The sequence below is a fragment of the Solea senegalensis genome, linkage group LG6 (genome assembly GCF_019176455.1).
Source record: "Solea senegalensis isolate Sse05_10M linkage group LG6, IFAPA_SoseM_1, whole genome shotgun sequence".
NCBI classification, from domain to species: Eukaryota; Metazoa; Chordata; class Actinopteri; order Pleuronectiformes; family Soleidae; genus Solea; species Solea senegalensis.
In genome coordinates, this window is record NC_058026.1 from 16,116,001 (window position 1) to 16,138,309 (window position 22,309).

The 22,309-nt window shown below is 39.1% G+C and overlaps 4 protein-coding genes and 1 non-coding gene across 7 annotated transcripts; 2 read left to right on the forward strand and 3 right to left on the reverse strand.

Moving 5' to 3' along the window:
* Window positions 1-290: 290 nt before the first annotated feature.
* On the reverse strand, window positions 291-1,904 carry LOC122771598 (elastin-like). Its single transcript, XM_044029265.1, has 9 exons — window positions 1,858-1,904; window positions 1,663-1,722; window positions 1,552-1,566; window positions 1,218-1,454; window positions 1,030-1,104; window positions 864-923; window positions 712-777; window positions 572-622; window positions 291-488 (listed from the first exon to the last, which is right to left on the reverse strand). Exons 2-9 carry the CDS (start codon window positions 1,705-1,707, stop codon window positions 420-422), a joined length of 618 nt encoding a protein of 205 aa, XP_043885200.1. The 5' UTR covers window positions 1,708-1,722; window positions 1,858-1,904; the 3' UTR covers window positions 291-419.
* Window positions 1,905-4,437: 2,533 nt separating this feature from the next.
* Window positions 4,438-10,593, reverse strand: LOC122770498 (SPARC-like protein 1). The gene is made up of 11 exons (XM_044027383.1): window positions 10,450-10,593; window positions 9,194-9,249; window positions 9,035-9,100; window positions 7,892-8,938; window positions 7,455-7,563; window positions 6,817-6,938; window positions 6,610-6,730; window positions 6,383-6,519; window positions 6,063-6,211; window positions 5,025-5,173; window positions 4,438-4,909 (listed from the first exon to the last, which is right to left on the reverse strand). The coding sequence occupies exons 2-11, from the start codon at window positions 9,245-9,247 to the stop codon at window positions 4,881-4,883; spliced, it is 1,983 nt and encodes a 660-aa protein (XP_043883318.1). The 5' UTR covers window positions 9,248-9,249; window positions 10,450-10,593; the 3' UTR covers window positions 4,438-4,880.
* A 3,404-nt stretch (window positions 10,594-13,997) lies between these two features.
* Window positions 13,998-17,316, forward strand: scpp1 (secretory calcium-binding phosphoprotein 1). Of its 2 annotated transcripts, none has more exons than XM_044027652.1 (9): window positions 13,998-14,231; window positions 14,374-14,443; window positions 14,754-14,801; window positions 15,117-15,170; window positions 15,275-15,301; window positions 15,380-15,424; window positions 15,516-15,557; window positions 15,748-15,807; window positions 15,894-17,316. In XM_044027652.1, the coding sequence occupies exons 2-9, from the start codon at window positions 14,390-14,392 to the stop codon at window positions 16,431-16,433; spliced, it is 870 nt and encodes a 289-aa protein (XP_043883587.1). In that variant the 5' UTR covers window positions 13,998-14,231; window positions 14,374-14,389; the 3' UTR covers window positions 16,434-17,316. The 2 variants fall into 2 exon arrangements, with proteins under 2 accessions (XP_043883587.1, XP_043883585.1); XM_044027650.1 differs by having other exon boundaries at window positions 14,003-14,230; window positions 14,372-14,443; window positions 15,891-17,314.
* Window positions 17,317-17,403: 87 nt separating this feature from the next.
* Window positions 17,404-17,477, forward strand: trnai-aau. The gene has a single exon. It is a non-coding gene; the product is annotated as a tRNA-Ile (tRNA).
* Window positions 17,478-18,168: 691 nt separating this feature from the next.
* On the reverse strand, window positions 18,169-21,657 carry aptx (aprataxin). 2 transcript variants are annotated; one of them, XM_044027341.1, is made up of 7 exons: window positions 21,434-21,657; window positions 20,410-20,456; window positions 19,903-20,181; window positions 19,695-19,754; window positions 19,281-19,507; window positions 18,684-18,787; window positions 18,169-18,594 (listed from the first exon to the last, which is right to left on the reverse strand). In XM_044027341.1, the coding sequence occupies exons 1-7, from the start codon at window positions 21,561-21,563 to the stop codon at window positions 18,440-18,442; spliced, it is 1,002 nt and encodes a 333-aa protein (XP_043883276.1). In that variant the 5' UTR covers window positions 21,564-21,657; the 3' UTR covers window positions 18,169-18,439. The 2 variants fall into 2 exon arrangements, with proteins under 2 accessions (XP_043883276.1, XP_043883278.1); XM_044027343.1 differs by lacking the exon at window positions 20,410-20,456.
* Window positions 21,658-22,309: the final 652 nt, after the last annotated feature.

Below are 22,309 nucleotides of genomic sequence, written 5' to 3' on the forward strand. Positions count from 1 at the left end.
GTATAGAATATATACATTTACAGAGGTACATTTTGACACAAAAACTGAAATATCAACAGTATTTGAGTTTACTCGTACCACAGAAAGTAAAACTTCTGGATTACTTTCCTAATTTGAACCCCAACATTTTGGAGGTTTCGTGTAGCATGTGTGTATCTATGAGGCATTTACTTTATTCATCTGTTTTTATATTCATTGTCCTTTAGATGGCAGCAGAGATGCATCATAATTTACAAACAGTTGTGTTGTGCTTGTGTTGGCATCAAAACAAGGATATCTACAAAACAAAGTTTGATGTTTTTAAGTAGATTTATTTATTTTACATGCACAGTTCACCTTTTTTCCATGTGACATTTATGCACATAGGCTCTATGGCCAAAATCATACAAATCAAGTTTTATTGTCATAATAATTATTAGTTAATTATCCACATGTTGACCATCTTCATCACACAGAGTAGTTGTTGTGCTGTCAGTAGGAGCTGGAATCTGAGAAAATAAAGACAAAAGAATGTTCATTTTCACAGTGAGATTTCATATCAGACAGCTTCTTGTGAATTGTATTATCTTACCTGAGTATCCATAGTGATCTTCATGTTGTTGCCCTGTTTCATAATCTGACGCTGGAAATTAATAAAACAACAGTTTCATGTAGTGTCCATTTGTACCACATACAGAAGATGTTTTATTTATTTTAATATTTATTTCTTACCCTGAATCTTCTGAGAGGATCAGGCTGTGGGGGAAGCTGCTGTTGCATGGCAACACCTGGAAACCCCTGGAAGAAAGATGGCAAAGCAGCAAGATTCAGTGATTCTATAGCTACAAATCATCATGTGACCTGTATGAGGGTAGAGTGGTTACCATCTGAGGCTGCTGAGGAGGATTCATAGCGGCCATTTGAGGGAATCCAGCCAAAGGAAGCTGATGGTTGGTTTAAATAAGGACAAAAAAAAAAGACAAATCATTCATGTCTGGGTTTCTAAACGATGAAACTGTTACATGAGCCTTCATGTGTGTTAACACCAACCGTGTTGACTGCAGGAACAGGGTATACGTTAGGAACAGGGGCCGGCAGAGCAAAAGCAGGGACTCTAGGAACAACCTTTGAGGAAAAGGATACAGATTATCATGAAATAATAAAATAGTTTCAATTTAGAGAAATATCTGTGGTTTATGACTGATCATTTTTATTAAATCAAGACCTGATGAACTGACCTGCACAAACTGTGGCTGCCCAACGAAACCTGCCCCACCACCAGGCACCACAGGCAGGTTCAGGCCTCCAGCAATCAGCGCAGGGTTCAGGCCTCCAGCAATCAGTGCGGGGTTCACTATTCCTCCATTCATACCTGCCAACATTCCTCCATTCATACCTGCCAACATTCCTCCATTCATACCTGCCATCGTTCCTCCGTTCATTCCTGCCATCATGGCTGCTAACATCCTCTGTGTCTGCATGTATGAAGACACAGAGAGCCTTGAGTTACTATTAATTACTAGATTAGCATGGGAAATACATGCAAATAGTTATTTTCAATGCAATCCTTACCTTGCCTGCGCTGACCTGTAAGCAAAGAGATGATAATAACATTATAGATAGATGGATGGTTAGATAGATAGATAGATAGATAGATAGATAGATAGATAGATAGATACTCACATTGGAGATGGTCACTATAACAGTTGTAAGAAGAAGGAGCTTCATTTTTAGGCCTGAGTCCTATATTTGAAAAACAACAACACCACAATAGATACATTTTATTCATATCTTTAGTATAGTTTGTGATGTATGAATAATGTTCATAGATCACATATTTAGCCTCTTTCTATACACTGTATCATCTCTTTAAAATACCTTCTAATTGTAGTTATTCCTTCAAATGTTATGTACCAGGTAAGACGCTACACTGCAGTATTTCTCTGATTGTAGAACACCTTATATCGGTGGCAGAGATTACTATGAGCCAATTAGAGAGGAGAACACTAACTTGTTGACAAACTATACATGTCACCTGTGTGTGTCATGGGAACGTGTGAAATGACATCTTCATTCCCTTTGTCTACAATAAAGGACGAAAAAGTAAGTCAGTATTTTCAAAGATTGAAAGATTATTTTTCAAAGACCCTTTTGAGCCCGTCCACCATTGTACTCCATGCAGCAGAGTGACCACAATAACAGAGTGATTCAGAGTCTTGAGGTGGGTTTTGTGGAGGTTTAGCGACCAAACTAAGAACCGTTGAAATGTTGTGGTGACAGGAGGCAAACAGCTGACATCATCATTGAGTGTGTGTGCATGCATAAGTTCATTTTTTTGACTTCAGAAACAGAGATTTAAGTCAGAATGAAACTGGAATGCAGCAGATGTGTTGCCCACTGTTGTAATTTATGAGTAAGAGTTTATACGCAGTGTGTCTTGAAGTCTTTTTTTTACTTGTCAACCATTTATATCATACCAACCAACTTAAGCCTGATGACTACAAGACCTCTTTTAATTTGGAAAATCCTCCCGGCAGAAACAGATGTCTGTCATATTTTATCAACACAGTTTCTCATGTTGTTTGGAGCCATACATTCATTCCTGGTGTGGTCGGCTGGGTGTGTTGTCGCACACTGAGGCCGTCTGGGAAAGATTTTTTTTGGCTGCTGACTTGGCACAGCAGCCAACCAGGTAAACACCATCTGTGGGAAGCTGGTCTGGAGGTTTGCACTAATTATATACTGTCATACTCTTCAATTAAGAAATATCTTTTTTCTTGTATTCAGATTTTTCATTTCTTCATTTTTGTCAAGGAAAATGACTTCTCTCTAATAATGTTATAAACATTTGAGTTGTTTTTCAGTGTCCGCTTTATGGTTTCATGGGAGTTCAGAGTTGTTGTTTTGGGTTTTTTTTCAAGCTGTAAAAATAGGACGTCTGTTTCTCTTGGAGCTCTGCCATCACGTAAATGATGGGATGTTTCTTTTATATAGACCAAAATCACCATGTTGCAATCAGCACACATCGTAAATAGGAATTTCTAGTTTGTACTAGTCTGTCGTACAAAAATAAGTTCCATCACAGGAGCCGAGCCCATGACACTGTGTGTTTGACTGAAGCAAACTTATTTTGAGTCATGTGGTGTGAAATTAAATTTGTATAATTGTAATATATTGGAATAAAACTTCAACAAACAATCAACAGTTGATTTCAATAATTTATTGGTATATCTTTGTTAAAGTGATAAAATTCAAAGATGACAATGATGACAATGAAGTCCTTTAAGTCAAAAGACATTTAAAAAGAGACAGTGAAACATGGAGATTGGAGTGAATCATGAGATACAACATATGTGACATCCGATGAAGATGTACGGGGTCTTATTTAACTTGCTTCTGCTTCACCCCCATTCCAGAGCATTCTTCTTCCTCCTCTTCTTCCTCCTCCTCCTCTTCAGCGGCCATCACCTTCATCACCGGAGGCTGTGTCCTCCTGAGGCGAGCTGCCACTGAACGCTGGAACCTCAGTCTGCCGGCCGCCGCGTTCCCACCACCAGTGACGGGCTGTGGCTGGTTGATCAGCTGTGCGGCACCCTGTGGGGCTCCTCTAGCGTTTATCTGAGGCAGCAAAGCGAACAGTGTGACTGGGCCTCCCCCGGCCGTCTGAGCCACCTGCCCCTGTGGATTCACATTCACTCCGCCTGTCAGGCCCACAGATAATGACCCACCTTGCTGGAGCGCTCCTATGGGAATCAACTGCTGTAGGGGAGCCTGACCTATTTGATTCCCAACTGGCTGGATAAAAAGTGACCCACCAAGTTGAACTAAACGTGCCACAATTGGGTCCCCATTCAGCGGGATCCTATTTTGAGGGCCAGAGTTAACATTTTTGCCAGCGACTGCTCCTCCATTGTTATTCACTCCCCCATTAGCAAGTGCCTCAGCACTTCCTGAAGACACACCACCCTGCACGACAACAGCCAAGGTCTGGAGGATTACCCCCAGTAGACAGAACATGTTTTATCTCAGTGACAGCAGACAGTCGACAGGTAAAGAGCAGCTTGACTTTTCACTTATATAGAGATCAGCAGGTTCTGTGTTCACCAGGGACGGTCCAATCAGAGTCCTGCACTTTATCCAAAAACACTGTGTTCAAACATGCTGACCAGGCCGCAGGCTATTTTTGCTTTATTTCCTTACAGAGAGCCATTATTCAGGATTATGTGGCAAACCATAACAAGGTATCAGTGACTTGCATTCTCCTAACCACTACAACAAAGCAAACGTCATATGATCATCTCATGGTGACATCAGGAAAACAGGCTCACTAATAAAACACAGTTTTAGGGTTTAACCTGATTTTTTCCCCACTAATCTTTTTGGGGTCAACTGGATTCCAACCATATAATGCAATAACATTGTTTCATGACCTTAAAGAATTGCAGATATTGCAAAAACTACAGCTGTTCAAAAAGCTTTAATTTGAGAAACAATGAAAAGGAAAAAACATTTACAGCATTTGCCACTAAATTAAGCAACATATAGTAATTGATTTAGAGTTAACACCAGGGTCTGAAACTATCTACCTAACTTTGAGTTTAAAATAGTTATTATACACACAAAAAAACACACATATAAAATCTGAGTTATTTTAATGCCTTGTACTGTATAATGCGCAATAACATTTCTACCAATGAGCTGCAGTGGAATGAATTACAAAACAGTGTCTAGATACAACACATAACACTTAAAATCTAAAGACAATGTTTTAGCCTCACTCAAGACAACAGCACTGGCCACCAACATGTAACCTTGTTATAGCAGGATTGGTACATTTGTTTATTTCATAGTTCATAGAGGATTCTCTCGCTCAAGCCGTTGTTGGAACAGCTTCCTCGACCTCAGAAAATCAGGTTGACATCCATATCCTCTGTGGAGAAAATAGATAGCGTTTATGATTATGGTTAACTAATTTCTGTCACATTTTTGCGGTACAGTTTCCGTGCATGTTTCAGTTGACAACATGCTGCTGCTATTATTCTCACCATTTCTGATGCCAAAACAGGAGATCCATTCCTCAAAGGACACCTGCTTGTCCTTGTCAGTGTCACACTCCTGGAAGAAGCGGGAGGTGCAGTGCTCCATCGGCACCAGAGGGACCCGGAGCGGGGCCAGCTCTGAGTGGGACAAGAATCTGCAGAGAATGGAATAAAGTGCCATCACTGTAATCATTTGGATCAGTGAGTATCATTAATTAAGGTTTGGAAATGGACTTTATCGTCACTTTAATCATCAGAATAATGTTCTCTGGTGATATAATTAAATGTATCCTATATTTAGTCTTTTATAATGTTATAATTATTTGGCAAATACTGAACAATTAATAATTGATTTTTGGTATAAAAGATTTAGAGGGCACTAAAAAGTCACATATTATTTATTAGTTACGTTAAAAAAAATATTGAATTAAATATGATTGTGTGTAATATAACTTAATAGTAATAGTAATACTAACTCGTACACCTGACAACGCTACAAATCTGACTAAAAATGACTACTTCTGACGTCCATCACCTCACCAAACGGGCAGTAAAGCTTAACTCACAATCTGACTTCTTTCATTGTAGCCGACTTCGCACTAGGTGAGACATTCACTGGTACATTTCACCCCTGTTACAAACAAGAGGATATCTGTGTAGTGTATAGTAGGTGTAGTAGGTGTTTGCGCCCTAAGGGTGGTGAGAACGACCTTGGGTCTCACGGTCTGCTTTGTGTGGGAATAACGAAGCTTGCTAGGTGTTTAGACGAAGGGTGTAAATATGTTAGGGAGAGAGATATCGTGGAAGAGCTACAAGGGTGTAGGTCAAAGGTGAAAGGCCTAGTATGAAGCTACAGGAATGTGTATGTGATCAAAGATGTAAAGAGATGGAAAATGTTATTTTCCATAACAGTCAATTAAATAATTAGACAAAGAAAAGTTATTTATCGTTTATCTAATATACATTTTTCTTACTTTAAATGTGTTTCGCCATTTAAATGTAATAGTACAATAATAAAAAAAAAAACACAAGAAGAACAGCAACCTGTCAGAAGGGTGCTGGTCCAGTTGGGCAAACTGCCAGTGTACTGGATAAATGTACAAGTTGTAGTTTTTCTCAAAGTCCTGTGCAAGAAGCTCCACAGAGTGATCCCCAGCATGAAGTCGCCGCTCACTCTCAAAGAGTTTCCTCACCTGCACAAAACAGAACAATACTGTTTCATTATGAACCAAATCAATTGCTTGTTTTTGTCTAAAGTGCTTTGTAATTTTCTGGCGCAGTGGCTGTCTGGTTGGACAAGAAAACCAGAAATAATTTCAGGGAAATTAGATCCCAATTGTACCAATTCATTTACTGCATCTTACCCTAAAATGTTGTTTAGGAGTGAGAAAGCCAGGGGACGTGGTGTCAAGCTCGTAGAGCTGCAGCAGCACATTTTTTAGCCAGTCTCTCATCCGTAAAGGAAACTGGACCAGCTCAGTGTCCACACACGAAGGTATTACTGAGACAAAAGAGACAGGGTCGAATGGTTGTTCTCTTGCACTGCACTACATCGATGTCTCACACACACTACACAGTGACTCATTCTCACATTTGCATGGCCCAGTGTAGTCCAGGTGAAGTTTGGGGCCCCGCTTTGTGCCCTCCAGGTTGCATTTAGTGGCAAAGAGTTCACAAGATGTATGGTATGTTTTGTTGTCTGTTCCACAAACCTAAATGGGGCACGAACATGACAATCACATGCAAACAGTGGCTGAACACTCCAGTGTTTACCCGTCAGCTTGTGACACATACTCACATGATCAAACTCGTTCACACTGGGAGGACACTGAGACGGCTCCTGACAAACACAGCCTGGCTTATTGTCTGCGTCCAGTTTACACGTCTTTCCGCGTTTGCAGCGGAAACTGTCACATGGACCTGGGGGCAAAAAAGACAAACGCTGCAATAAAAGAGAAGCGTAACGCTTCTTGGAGCATTGATGATGGTATCATCTCCTCTGATGACAATGATTTCTGCCTTTGTTACACTGTATGAGGTTAACACACGTTTTTCTGACCTATTCCTTTTAAAACTGAAAGGATTTCAGGTGCATTTGGTGAAAATTGAAGTACATTTATTATCACTTGTTGCTCTTTTCTTAAAAAGCATTTCTTGACATTTAATTCTATGCAATGACTTGACACCACTGAGCTTTTGAGCGCCCCACACATCCCCCACATTCCACTGCAATTTGAGTCTGCTCAGTGACTGAGTTCAACTGCATCTCTCGTATTCACTCCTTAAGCCCGCTGAGCTGTGTTTTGGTAGTGACCATGAAACACGGTGGCATTATTCATGTGGAAGTTTGAGTAAATCGTGCAGTCAGCAGATTCCCTTAGTGCATGGGTCAGTATATGCTGAATGGTGAGTGTTGTGGCTGCTGAATTAACCAACCAGCAGCGGCGTCTGGCCGATGGACGCCTCTGCTGAGAGAGGGTCTGGAGCCAGGGTAGAGATCCATTGTAGCTCTTATCTGCACTGGATTCATTCCCACCAAAGGACTCTGAAGATAAAAACGGGGGAAAATTAGGGTACAGCTACAGGCATCTACCTATTTGTGTCATCACTTACATTAAAACCTGCACTAAATGATTAGTTATGGCAACTTCATGGCACTGGAGCTTTAACAAGCTTTAAACACAACATGTGTAATATTATTTTATCATTTTACACACCTGACAGATCCCCATGTGCCTTTCATATTTCTGTCCACCTATGATTCCTATGAGCCCTATATTTAATCTACATCAACCTGTTGTTTAGTCTCCAACAACCCTGCTCGTGTATGGCGTATTACAGTGAGTTGAATGTACACATTATGTATTGTTTACCCATTTTCCTGCCCCTCTCCTCTTGGCTTTGTGCACTCTATTGTCACTGCTGCTGCTGATCTCTGACTCTTGACGATCTCGTTGGCTCAGTTCAGTTTGTGCTTCCTCGCTCTGTGGCGTGTGCTTCCTTGCCCTCTGGTTCTTCTTCTGCTTCCTTGTCTTTTTCTTGGTGTGGCTTACATCGTCATCCTTACTTCTCTCCTCCTCTTCCTTTCCAGCCACCCGGGATCCTGAATCAAGCTCCCTACTCCTCTTCTTCTCCTGAGGCTTCACGTCTTCAGTGATTTCTTTGGCTTTAGCTTGTAAATCTTGGGCATTTTTGAGCACTTGCAGTTTGTCTAGATCAGACACCTCCTCACTAATTGCCGCTTCAGTGTTTTGCATGTCATGTTCATAGTCCTCATCAACGGCAAGCTGTTCTTTCTCAGTAACATCTTTAGAGGAAGGCTGGGCATAGTTAGCATGGGGTTTTGTTTTGGCTGATATTTGTTGCAGAGGTTGTATGATGCCACTATCAGCAGCATAGTCAAGATTTACTGGTAGATCTGATTCTGTGCTGCCCTCTGTTTCGTCTAACAGTGTCACCAGCTCATCTCTGTCAGCCATTTTGCTCACAGATTCCTCCTTCTTGTTCTTCTTGGACATGTTCTCCACCTCCCCATGAACTTCATCTTTCATGCTGTCTTCCTTCACCTCCCTCTTAATTGTCACAACCTCCCCAGTTTCTAATTTACCATCTTCCTTCTTCTCTTCACCCTCGGCTTCCTCCTCCTGGCTGATCTCCACCACCTCAGCAGGTGGATCCTTGTCTTTATCCACCTCTAGCTCTTTTCGTTCCACCTCTTCCTCTGTTGCACCTTTCTTCAAAAGGTCTATCAGCTCTTCCTCATTCAACAGAACAGCAATATTTGTATCTCTGTCATCTGTAGCCTGAAATTCTCTGTCCTCCTTGTTCGTATCAGCATTGCGTTCAGAGTTCAGCTGCCCATCGTCCTGATCCTTGTTCTTGGGAACCTGTGGTTGGTCGGCCTCCTCTGTCATGACCTCCTTAACCAGGACGAAGGAAAAAATATTAAGTTATACTAAGAAATAATCTGATTTAAAAAAAAAAACATTTCCAAACAAATTTGAGTCACATGTTACCTTTTCCTTGATTTTGTGTGAATTCTTGTGCAACACATGATGTTTTCCATGATGTTTACTCTCAATCTGGACATAATATGGGGATTACATTTGGTTCACTGAATGAAAGCAAAAAGTCAAAAATGTAATTGTTGAGAAAAAAGTAACTTTGCTACTCACAGACAGGACAAACGTGGCTGTCAGTAAACAGGTGAAAACTAAGCAGGCCTTCATTCCTGAAACATTGGAATTAGTTACAAAAATTAAAAAACATACTACATGGGTTTTATATTGATTAATTGTGAAGCACTGTGCCATTAATAAAAAACTCAGTCAACAAATAGCATAAAAAGCACACCATAAGCAATCAATACATAACTTAGCTTCGGTTAAAATCCACACAAACATGTAACCACAATGAAATGTAACTTCATCAATGTGTTTCAGTCCAAACTACTATTTTTATTTATTGTAATTCATTTTTTTTGTTGCTGCTATGTAGTTTATTTATATCCACTGTTTTGTATAGGCCCGAGTATTTATTATGTGATAGGCTGTTGTAATGTTGTCTTAATTGTTATTTGTCTACCTGTCTATTAGTTTCCTTATTTATTCTTATGTATTATGTTATGTTCTATTCTGTCCTTAATTTACATCCTGCAGATGTAAATGAACTATTATCTAACTCTGGAAAAATTGTCCCTGTCAAATAGACTAAACTAAAATAAACATGGTCAATCTGTCAAAGATGAAAACAGATAAGTGCACCTGTATGCTGCCAACACATTCATGGCTAAAAGAGCTGTGGGATCGTTCTCCACAGTTGTCAACGGCAACAGGCCTCTAAGATGCACCTCTATCTCTCTCAAAGGGCCACATTCAGACCTAAAGTAAACATCAGAAGCTACCAGACTGGAAAAAGTTGACTAAGTCCACAAACATTTTGTCTCTCTAGATGGAAACAAAACAGACATCACTGGACCGTCCAGGGGAAACAATAGCTCCCTGGCTCTGCCCAGTTAGGCGCAGGTAGGAGGAGCCTGTTTCTGAAAAGCCCCTGAAAGCGATAAATAGTTTAATAATTTTTTATATTTTAAAAAACAATGAGTGCAACAATGAGATGGACACATATTGACTTTTAATTTCTAACACTTTCCAATACAATCTAGAACATGTAGACTATATTTCTCTGATTTCTTAAAAACAGTCAGTAAATTACCAAAATTTGTAAATTACCAGTTTGTCTGTGCTACATACAAGACACTATATGTGTACACTGTAGTAAAGTCACTATCACGTGGTATATAATAAGGCATCAACGCAAGACAGCCAAATCCAAACAGCATTATCGAGCCATGAATCACTGCATATACCATAAAACAAGTTGAAGGTTGTCACAATGAAAGAGCTCCACTATATCAAGTATAGGATTTTACCTGAGGCTTGAAGGATGCCAGGGAACGTAAAATCCAGCGCAAACTCCTCGTATATGTGCCTGTGTTGAACCTGTGAAGATGCCCTTTTGTAATAAGACAGAGCGAACACTATCCACACACACACACACACACACACATACTCTGCCTACATTTCCCCCCTTTGGGAGGGTCTTTAGGCGACAGAGGCAATGCGAGAGAAAGACATCCCGCCCTGCACATCTAATGATGCTTGGGGGAAAAAACTTGTTATTGTCCATGTTTTACAAAAAAGAGTCAAAAGTAAGAGATTATGGCAGGTTTAAACAAAGTCAGTGTCGTCACTGAAAAAAAATGTGCGTTTTTGAAAAAAGATATCCATATTCTGAAAGTAGCGCAATGTTTCCTTTTTGTTTTAACTTTTTTGTACTTAATACAAGTGTATAAAAAAAACAGTTTGTGTACAACAGAATATATTCAAACTATAGTGTGAAATGACCTGCATTGTTTAGGCCACTAGATGTCCCTCTGTTACAAGTGTGTGTTTCTGAAGCTACGACACCATGAGTACCAACATATTTAATATTTGTCAGCAGCAACTATTAGGCAATACTTTTTTTATAAAAGCCAGTAAGGTTCATAAAATATGAGAACCCTTCTGAAATTTGCGTTGTGTAATTTTCTATTTTTCTATTACTTATTTGTCAGGATTGTGCAGTTTTTCCCTGCTCCTGCCATATTCTATTATTCTACTACACTGTTGTTTTCACCTGCGTAACATTTCCAAACTCAGATCTTTTGTGTCAAAGGCTGAATTAGAAATGACATGCTTTTATCTCATCTCGCCTCGACTATTGCAATAGTTGTTTAACACATATCTATTAGCACATCTCCCCTGTTTTAGCGTCCCTTCACTGGTTACCAGTTCATTTTAGAATCCATTTTAAAGTCATTGTGACCACTTTGAGAGCGTTTAATGGTCAGGTACCTTCATACATTGCTGATCTGCTGCACCTTTACTCCCCAAGACGTAATCTCAGGTCTGCAGATCAGAGGCTATCAGTGGTTCCCCAAAACTACAGGAGACCGTTCTTTCCAGGTAGTTGGAATGCTTTTATCACTTACATTGTGCTATGTAACATGTCCACTCTGAAAACTGCTGAAAACAGCTGAAAAACTGGCTTTATACCAACAAGCTTTAAGTTGAATGATGGTTTTAAATCATTGTCTGTCTAGGTTTTATGTAGTGTATTATGATGAGTGCTTTTGTTGTTTTTATTATTGCATTATATTTTTATTGTGAAGCACCTTGATTTATGATTTGATATCTGTGGAAGGTGCTGTATAAATTAAATACTCACTTAGTTACTAACTTACATTACTTACTTACTTTTTTCTATCTATTCTCTGCTCCTTTTTTGTTAGACCGTTCAGCTGTGACAGTGGGCGTGGCTCCTCACCACCTGATTGACACACCTGCGTGCAATCATGTCATCTTTGCCACCTGGTCTCCTCACTATAAAACCCCCAGCTGTACAATTGTTTTCAGGTGTCTGTTTGGCTGTTTGCGTTTGACAAATGTTGTGTTTTGTTTTTGTGGAAGATTTAAATGGTTACTTAGCCCTCTTGGTGCCTGGTCATTATCAGCACCAGTCATCCTCATCTGCCTGCCACTCTCAAAACATTTTCAAATACTTTTTGTGACAATTAATGAATTCTCTTTTTGCACTTCCCCCAAGTCCAAAAAAAGTCTTTCTTTGTTAGTGTAGTGAGCTTTTGTGTGAAAATGCACACTCTGACTGGTTTGTCCATTTGGGCTGCTGTACATGGCAGTGAAAGATAATGTCTTCCTAAAATACATGCTTATACTAAGGCTAAGGAAACTTCTTGAATGGGCAACCTTCTGATTACTGTATAGGCGACATCCTGTTTGTGAGTGCTTCAGCCAAATGTCTCCAGTCTTTGGATGCTGTCTATCACTGTGTCTTGCATATCGTAACTGGTTGTAGTCGCCTCACACACCACTGTGAGCTATATCTGGGATGTAGCTGGCCTTTGTTGAGTGTGCACAACACGGCCTGACTTTAGTTCTCTCCAGAATCACAAGCCACTGCACCTTACGCTCCAGTGACATCTGTCATTTGACTGCTCCACATGTTTGGACTGAACTGAGGAGATTGCCGTTGCCCCCCTCTGCTTGGAATACTCTCCATTAAGAACTCAAAATGACAAAACAAATTTAGTTTTCAAGCTTTTCAGTCCACCTTTGATGACAGACAACGAGACTCCATTGATCAGTGCCTGTGTTCTTAAAATTGTCCTCCTGCTCTTTAACTGTCTACTTCTTTGCACTTTAAAACCATTTGTAATCTATTTGCTAGATCTCAATCTAAATGGGTCTTTTACCTAGTTAAATAAAGGTTAAATAAAAACAATTGAAACTAAAATGTTAAAGGGACCGCTCACCTATTGTCATGGGTAGTATATTCAATTTCAGCCAATAACCTCTGAACTGTTACACACTGGGATGTTTAAGTGCCACAGTCCTGCTGTTGTTTGTCTCACATTGTTTGTTTTTCAACAACTGGTCCAGCTGTGGCTCAGATAGACATAAACCTGAAAAACACTGGCGCCTGAGGATCCCATTTAAGACCTGCTGCTCTATTACCAGCCGTCTAGGTGTAAATATCGAGGGAGTTCATTTCTTATAAAAACTGAAGTAACCTTATAGGGTGAATGTGAGGACATTGCTGAGTGTTTGCCTAAACAAGCCCCAGTCCTCGTCTCCTCACTCCTCCCCTTACTAAAGTGGGATCTTACAACGAATGGTAGCTGTGGTTTTGGCGAACAGCTCCAGACTGCTGAACATCCAGTCTAATTACATGTTTCTTTTGCATGGTTGAAATCCAAAGTGAGGTTAAACAAGGAATTCTGTCATTTTATTTTTGACCTAGCCATATAAGGATTTCCAGGAAGCAACAATGAGCGCCGGGGAGGAAATATAGAAGGCTTTATTTAGGCTTTCTATCCTGTTTCCAAGAACAAGTCATATTATGATGATCACGTAACAGTGAGGATGTTATAAAACACAATTTGTTTTTTTTTTAATTTGTTTTGTTTTGTTTTTGATTAAATGTATCATTAGGGTATTAAACCTTGATCTAATGAAATATATGAATATCTCACGTTTAATTTTATTTGTGACGTATTTTGAATCTATCCTTGAGGAAGGCACTATGTGTCACACGCGGCATCATTTATTACTAATCAATCGTAACATTTGTGACCATTGGCTGACTAAATGGTCAAAATGAATACATTTATTTCACCGGAAACAAGTATGTCCCTGTCTGGCCCTCCTTTCCACTCTGAGTGGGTGAGTTTGTTTTTTCAGCAGGCCACAAACCCTATGGTTTCATATGCTGAACTATATTTCACCGAGTACATGAGAGGGGGCGGACAAAATGTAGTGACAGAATGAAACAGCTCTGTATGTGTACGTGTGTGTGTGTGTGTGTGTGTGTGTTGTTTTGAGCTCGCTCTCCGGAACAAACACACCTTTGCGTGTCGACAAGTGAGAGAGAGAGAAAATAAGAGAGAGAGAGAGGGAGACATCCGACAGGAAGTGATGCAATCATCTTAACTGAGGATGCTTATATACAAAGGTTCTACAGCAAATCCACACATTGAGCTTTTACTGCCTCAGGAACCAGCATCCATTCGTGGCTCAGAATAGACACTGGGTTCTCCTGTTTGCTTCTGAAAGACGATTTACCTCCACCGTCTGATTCTAAAGGACAAAAAAGGTAATTAATCATTTATTGACTGATCATTGCACAATTTCCTTCTTCCCATATTTCCAAACTTTCTATTCTTTTTCTGGTTTTGCATATGGTTTGGAAGTTTACCATGGTATTGTGTTTTTTTCGTCTTCTGTCACATTTGCAGTTCACGTGCAAGAACAATGGAGATTACCATCATAACATTCTGTCTCATTGGAGCAGTTTTTGCCAACCCAGTAAGTAAGAGAGCGGTCAGAATAACTTGGAAGCATTTTTCTAACCTTATAATCTTGTACTCTTGTCTTATTATTATTAATATTATTATTGTTATTATTATTATAAAAGAAAACAAAAACGTTGTAGGTGGCTCTGTGCTGATATTCCTAAAGATTTTCTTTACATTTAATTGAAACACCAATGCTCAAAAACAGAAACCAAGAGTACAACAAGTCTCCTTTGTGAAGAACACCTACAAATCTATTTCTGATCACCTTAAATATTTGTTTCCAGCATGTTTACCTATGTATTTTTTCTCTCTCTCTGCAGATTTCATACAATTTCCTTTTGGAATCAAGCGATATTGACGCAAACTCGGTGAGTGCTTTTCCAGATTAACTCCTCTCTTCAAACCTTATCTCACGGGACTCTTATTTTACACATTAATCATTTGCTCTGACAGACACTGACAGACAGAAAAACTAGCAACAGGCGCTCTTGCACAAAGGTTCACCAAACCCATTTCAGAGACTATTGTTGTCTGTCTGTCTGCACTCAATTATTGCAGTCGTTTATCCGGGCGATGGCTGACAAACATGGCTCTGAAATGAATGTGATGATTGTTGATACTTTAGTTAAAGGGTATAATTAAATCCACCATGTTGTCTGCTTACTTTTTTTTTATCTCCCCAGACTGAAAGTTTGTCTATTTCCCAATCATCTGAAAATAACACCTCAGAGATTCAGGTACTCTATCCATTTACTTCAGTAATGAGTAAATGATTATTTTTCTTGTGCATCACGTGTGATTGCTGAGCCTCTCCTAAACACTGTCGCTCTTTATGTTGCAGAGCTCTGAAGAAAACTCCTCAAATCAAGTGAGTCATTCAGGCGTTTCTATATTCTGCAAGGCTCCTCACGAAAAATGTGTCTGACATTATTCTTTGTTTTTCCAGAGTTCAGAATCGTCAGAATCTTTAGAATCTACATCCGAGGACAAGGTGGGTTCTACTGTTCTAATGTTCGTGATTTCAAATGTATCGTCTTTTAACAATTGTCTCATTACCATGTATTATGAAAAAAAAAATACAGACTTCTGAGGAGAGTAAGAGCCAGTCAGATGAGGATGATGGGGTAAGATGATAAGATATTTTATACCTAGTTTATTGCCAATATTAGCATAAAGTCCAACATAGCAACGTCCATAGACAGGACCCGCTCCTGGTGTAACTATAAAGGGCTCATTCTGTTGTTGTGAAGACAACAATTTATATATTCATTCATAATTACCTTTAACTCATATTCTATAATTGAATTTCCACAGATTGACTCTGTCGATGAAACCAGAGACGACAGCATGGGCAGTGAGGAGAACGTTCGGAAGGTGAGAAAATGTTGAACATCCACTTGCTCGAAAACGCACGCTTTCAGCTGAGATTAACACTGTGTTCTGTTTACTGTCTGCAGCAGAGCTGGGTTCAAGCCTTCGCAGGAGTCACCAACTACCTGAGCGCAGAGGACAACAGCAGCACAGAGGTCAAGGGTCAAACAGAGCATCTGACGGACAAACAGTCCACTCACAAGAAAGCTTTCAAACAGAGGATGATCCTGCCTTTGGAGGAGAGCACCAGCGACAGCAGTGATACCACCAGCGAGAGCGCAGAAATCACTGTTGCTACCGCCGCACCCAGTGACAGCAGCGAGAGCTCCAGCAGTGAAGTGACTGGTGCTACCGCTGCTCCCAGTGACAGCAAAGACAGCACCAGCAGTGAGAGCAGTGAGAGCAGTGAGACCAGCGACAGCAGTGACACAAGCAAGAGCACAGAGGACAGCGATATCAGTGACAGTGCAGAGGTGGAACAGATCACAACCAAGGACTGTGTGAATGGGACTCAGAGCTGTGAAAGTGAAGAGTACGTTTTCCAGGATATAGGAGATGATGGCCACCATGCTCTGGACAATCTGATGGTGCCAGATGACGACGAGAGGGAGCTGAGTCTAAGGAGATGATCACATGCTCTTTATTACACTTTAGTTTTCCCACTATGAACTACAACACTCAGGATGATGACACCTTGCTCCTGCCTGTCACCTCTGAATATTGATTCTTGGTATTACTGTATGTGTGATGATGATGATGTATTATTTAGCCTAGTATTCACTTTGTTTTGATAATAATAAACATTTAATATGACCATGGGTGTTGGGGACTTGCATGTATTTAAATAATTAGACATGGTGAGTTACAGGAAGGGTCACTTTGCTCAAACACTAGCCTACTTGTACTTTACTTGAACATTTCCAGTGTAAATGCGTCGACCTACTTCTATTCTACTGCATTTTAGAGGAAAATGTTTTACTTTTCTCATTTACATATATTTACTAGATTTTTATATACTTTTTTAAATAAGGTTATACATTGTGATCGGCATCTGAAATATAATTTGCCAATGGAAGTGTGTGCTGTGGTCCTCTGACGGGCTTTAGTGATATTACAAATGGGTTTGAAAGTATGATCAATAAAATTTGTAAGAGCGGTCTCTGCGTGTGTGTGTACACGTCTTTAGCAGGAGGATTGAGACCTGTATTTAGTGTTAGGGATAGAACTAAGTCAGGGTTAGGGTCAGAGTTAAGCACTTAGTTGTGGTGGTTAAGGTTAGGGTAAGAGTACCAGTATTCACTGTAAAGTAGACCTATACTTCAGCTCTGCTGTGTCTGCATATGTAATAAAGACAATGATTTATAAAAAGTAAGTGTGAGTATAAGTGAATGCAATACTTAGACTTGACACATTTTCTCAGCAAATGTACTTAGAAAAGTTAGCTTGTGTGTATTATAATTAGTCATAACTTACTGTAAAGCTATTTACTGTATTTTTTTATCGAAGCCTGTTGAATGTACGTTCTAAAACAAAAAATAACAATTACAACGACACACATCACGTGCTATCATAAAGTCTATTTTTTCCACAGGTTCTCATGGCCGGTTAGCTCAGTTGGTTAGAGCGTGGTGCTAATAACGCCAAGGTCGCGGGTTCGATCCCCGTACGGGCCAATGAGCTTTTGCTGTCTCATTCGTAGCCAAACCATTTCTTCGATGCGACTGATGTTGAGCAACTATATATCCCCGTACATTTACCAAACTTGCCATTTCGCCTTTGTTTCATATTTAACGCACATGTAATCAAATTATCCCCTTCAGAATAAAAGGCGATTACTTTTGCCCTGATAATGACGGAGTATGCATTATTTAAACCACGTTTGAGGAGGAACAAGATCCTGAGATAAACCCCCGAGATTGTTCTGTAGCAGACTGTATACAAACGTACCAGCAGGCGGCGACAAAGTAACCTCTTCTTGCTGCTGTCTCAACCACTGAAAGATCTTGAAGGATGTGCTCTCACTTTATTCTCATTCAGGACGAAAAGACACCTGCTCAGTCTAAGCAAATGCACCCAACTCCTGCTAGTTTTCTTTTTGATGACCAGAAATCTGACAGAAAGTGTGTGATCACATCTCAAGTTGCCATGATGTAAATCGTTTTTTGTGTGTGTTAATAGCTCTGATATATTTTTTAGAACATACAAATGTGGTTTTCAAATGTGCCTAATTTTATGCAATCAAATGTAGCAACCACCTTTTGTTTTATTTCTGAGGCACTCTGCACTTAAAGACAATGATCTGTCAGCAACACAAGCATTTCCAAGATCCATCCATTTCCATGATCAAAGAAAACGAAATGTGTATTTAGTTCTTACAAAACATTTATTACAACGTATTTGAACATTTCTGAAAAATTAGAATGACGTAATTCTACATCAATATGTAAAGTGATTCTCCTTAAACCATAAATAAATGACTTAAACAGGTGAACATCAATGCTATTTCCCTGTCACATGATTACATAATACTGAATGAACTATAAATCATAGAGGGAAAAAATAAGGTCTATTGTGTCAAAACTTGTATGCTGAACCATGAACAGTTGAGGTATTGCATCTTGTTGATGTCACTTTCTTATCTGGGAAAGTGAGACTTGAGATGTTCCTTCAGAGCCGGTATAGTGGAGAGCTCTTTGTGACACATGTGACAGCAGAGTGGAAGTTTCAACAACTCAGTGGCGCCTTCTTTTACTGTGACCCTTCCATTTGTTTCAAGCATCTGAATGACATCTACAGATAAAGAGAAGTGCATCATATTTGTAGTGATGGACAAAGCGAGGAGAGTCAAAACACCAGAAAAAGACAAAATTCACTCTCACCATTAGACTCAATGAAATAGTCAGTTGTAAAAGAGTTCCAGTGCTTTTTGTTCTTTAAACAAGGAGAGTCGAAGTCCTGGCTGATCACGTGGAGATGGACATGACTGTAAAGGGAGATAAACATGAAGTGTGAGTTGACATCAAGTAGTCTGCATTTAAAGAATCAATCAATGTGTGAGTTTCTTCTGAATGCTCTGTCAAACGTCACTAAGGAACTAAGGAAAGCAACAAATAAGTACAAGGAAAGTACAATATTTTTAGTATTTTGTGTTACAAATGAAAATTAAATTACACATGTACATAAAATAGGATAAAGCATTAGTGTAGTTATTTAATGTTAGAGCAACATTAGCATTTTAACATTTAGGTTAAATGACATTCATTTGGCAGAAGAAGATAAAATAATTATACTTAATTTAAAAAGTGTTTTAAAATTAATACAATTACTTGCATACTTTGTTATTTTTACAAAAGCCCACCAACAAGTTTTTATGCTAAATGAAGGCTACACTGGTTCTCCAACACACTAGGAATGGAAGGGGGAGGTGGGGGATATTCAGCTGCAACATAAAACTGTTGCCGTTGGTTATTACTAACCTCATACTTGGGATGGCATGGTACCCTGTGCGGAAGCTGAGGGAGCTAGAATCGGGGCACTGCTGAACCATCTGATCGGCCACTTGCTGCATATGTTTGACCAAGTCACAGTGCTCCTCACACAGTGCCTTCAGACTGGGGATGGACTGCCATGGCAGGACGAGCCAGTGGTGGCGAGCTTTGGGGTATTTGTCTTTGATTACTACTACTTTATCATCCTTGTATAGCTAGAAAAAACCAGGAAATTGGTAAGAAAATTCAGCGGTGGGGCTATATGTAAGAAAATGTATTACATTAAGACATAAAATGACCATGACATGTCATCAGAGATTAAAGGAACATGTTTAACTGAAACACTAGTTTGCCCAGATGTGTAGGTCTCACAATGACTGTAAATCTCTCAGCAATACCAACCTGCATCTTTGGGTCTTGCATTGAAATTTTCAAACCTTGACTCCAAAGCCCACCTCTTTCCTACAACAGATTTCAGGAAATATGTTTATGCTGTATAGTATACATATAACAAGAATAAAATAATGAAAACAACACTCTAAATATATCATTTTGCACACACACTAACCACAAAACAAAAACATGCATACAGCTCGGGGGGGTTTCTCACAGTGTGTTTCTGGGCTTCTCCATGGTTGACCAACACAGGGACCTTTTCAGTCAGTTTGGCTGCTTTCATTTTCTGTGCCTCTCTAGGGCTCTCTCTGTCATCTGAGGCTGACTCTCTGGGTCTTTTGGTGCCACTATTTTTGCCAGTGGGATCCTCCTTGAACTGAATTGTGTATGGATAGAGCTGATTGACAATATGAAGCCGCTGTCCAGGCTTTATCCTGACCTCATTGCCTGTACCCACCACTACAGAGTCTACGGAGGTGGGATTTGTGCCAAGCTTTAAAACAAGGATGAGAGACAAGACACATGTTAAACTATCAGTGGATGACATGTAGGTAATCACTGACATAAACACATGAAAAACAATTAAGCAGAATTGTTAAACAAAAATGTGTGCAAAATGCAAAGGATGTGTAAAATAGCAGCAGAACTCAAGCTATAGGTTCAGCACCAAAGTAGATTCATAACATATTCCTGATTTCAGATCAGATTTTATGCATCTTACCTGTTTAACTTTGACATAACCTTTGTTGCACTCTGCTTTCAATTCAACTGGTTGGGGAGACATGACAAAGTGGTTTTTTTTATCATTTGTGATGCTTTAAACTTAAAACATTTCACTTTTTGAGGAAAATAAATAAAAAGATATTAAAAAAGAAAACAAACAGCGATATGCAGAGAAATTGCTCAGTCACTCACTCACTCTATGAATTGTACCAGTGGAATTTCCTGGAGCCCAAAGAGACAAACATCTTGTTTTGTCCAAGTAACAATCCACAAACCTCCAAAATTTGTGTAAGTGTTATTTATACAACTGGTTTCTAATTAATTGGATTCATTAAAGCAACATCTCCAAGGGGGTGTTAAGGAGTACAAGTGCAGTTCCACATAGATCCATCTTCAAGTTTATGAGGGACTGGTTGCACAAACTACCTGGCAACCTCAAGTGTCTGGGGATCAGGATGAGTCGACAACACCCTTCAATATGTTATTTTTAGTTGTATATGAGTTATTAATATTGATAACTTTAATGTAAGGTTGCAGTACACTATATATAGTTGTGTTCCATATCTGCAAAACTGAAAGAATTTCACGTGAATCCTACACACATGTACCCAGAAATTACCCATTTGTATCATTAAAATAAATATTAAAATTAAAATATTATTTTATTATATAAAAAAACAATATAAAAATAGCTGGTTATTTTTTCTGTAATTTGAGAAAGAGATGAACAGAGTTGTCACTGCTGTTCTGAATAACTATACGTTATAGATGTAGTGGATCAAAAGTATAGTCATGTTCTCTAGATTGCAAGGAGTAACATGAAAAGGGAGAACTCCAACTTAGTTCTAAAGCGCAATACTTGCAAATATAAGTTATCAATCTATAAACATGTTGTGAAACGTTTCGTCTATAGCAGGTCTACACCTGGTCTCACGACCCGTGATATTAATTGTCTGTCTTTTGTTTCAATCTTTACGTGTAAAGCTAACTGCTAACACAGTGTGCATGTTTCAGTAGATTACCTTGCTGCCGGGAGCATTTTTTGTCTTTAATAGTCGTTTCTGGACATCGACCCAGGACAACTGTTTGTAAGTGAGGCAGCAGAATTGGTTTATGAATCCCCTCTTCGCTAACAAGCCAGCAAGTCGGCATTTTAACATTGCATTTAGATTTTCATCTTCCTTTCTTCTTTCATATTCAAACAAAAGTGTGCAGGGGGGATTGCGCTTGTTTTGGTGTCGCTGTCCTCTCGTCGCAGGAAATTGACGTCATGAATTTAGGTCCAAGAGGAAAAGGCTTTCTGGAAGTTTCTCAATAAAAAAGTATATGTTTACTGAGAAAGTATACATATACAACGTACACAAAAAAGAAGATAAATACTTTCTCAATTAAAAAATAAGTATTTATTAAACCAAATTTAAATTAAATGTACAGTTATTGTGGCACTTGTGTCAAGACACCCAAGAAAAAGAAAAACATTAACGAAGACAAAAAATTAATAAAACGGAAGTAGATGATTAAAAATAATGTTAGGTGTTAAAAAATAAAATCAGCTCTTGTCACGATCGATATTGTTGAGTGGTTCAAGACCAATGTTTTTATAGTTTGAACAAACACGATGACTTACTGAAACTTAATTGTGTGCTTACAAAACTAACTAAAACTAAAATTAGAGCGAAAATGTGCTTAGTTGTGTATTTTTTCTCTACCGGCAATTTTGAAAGGTTGTATTTTTCATTCATAATAAAAATGTGATCTCATGAGGGTTAGTTATTATCATTTATGTTATGTTCATGTGCCTCATGATGACAGGTTGTTATATTTAAAATGAGCCTCCACATAAATACTATTTGAGAAGCACTGCGTTATATAAAGGCATTGCAGTGATTAATTGACAC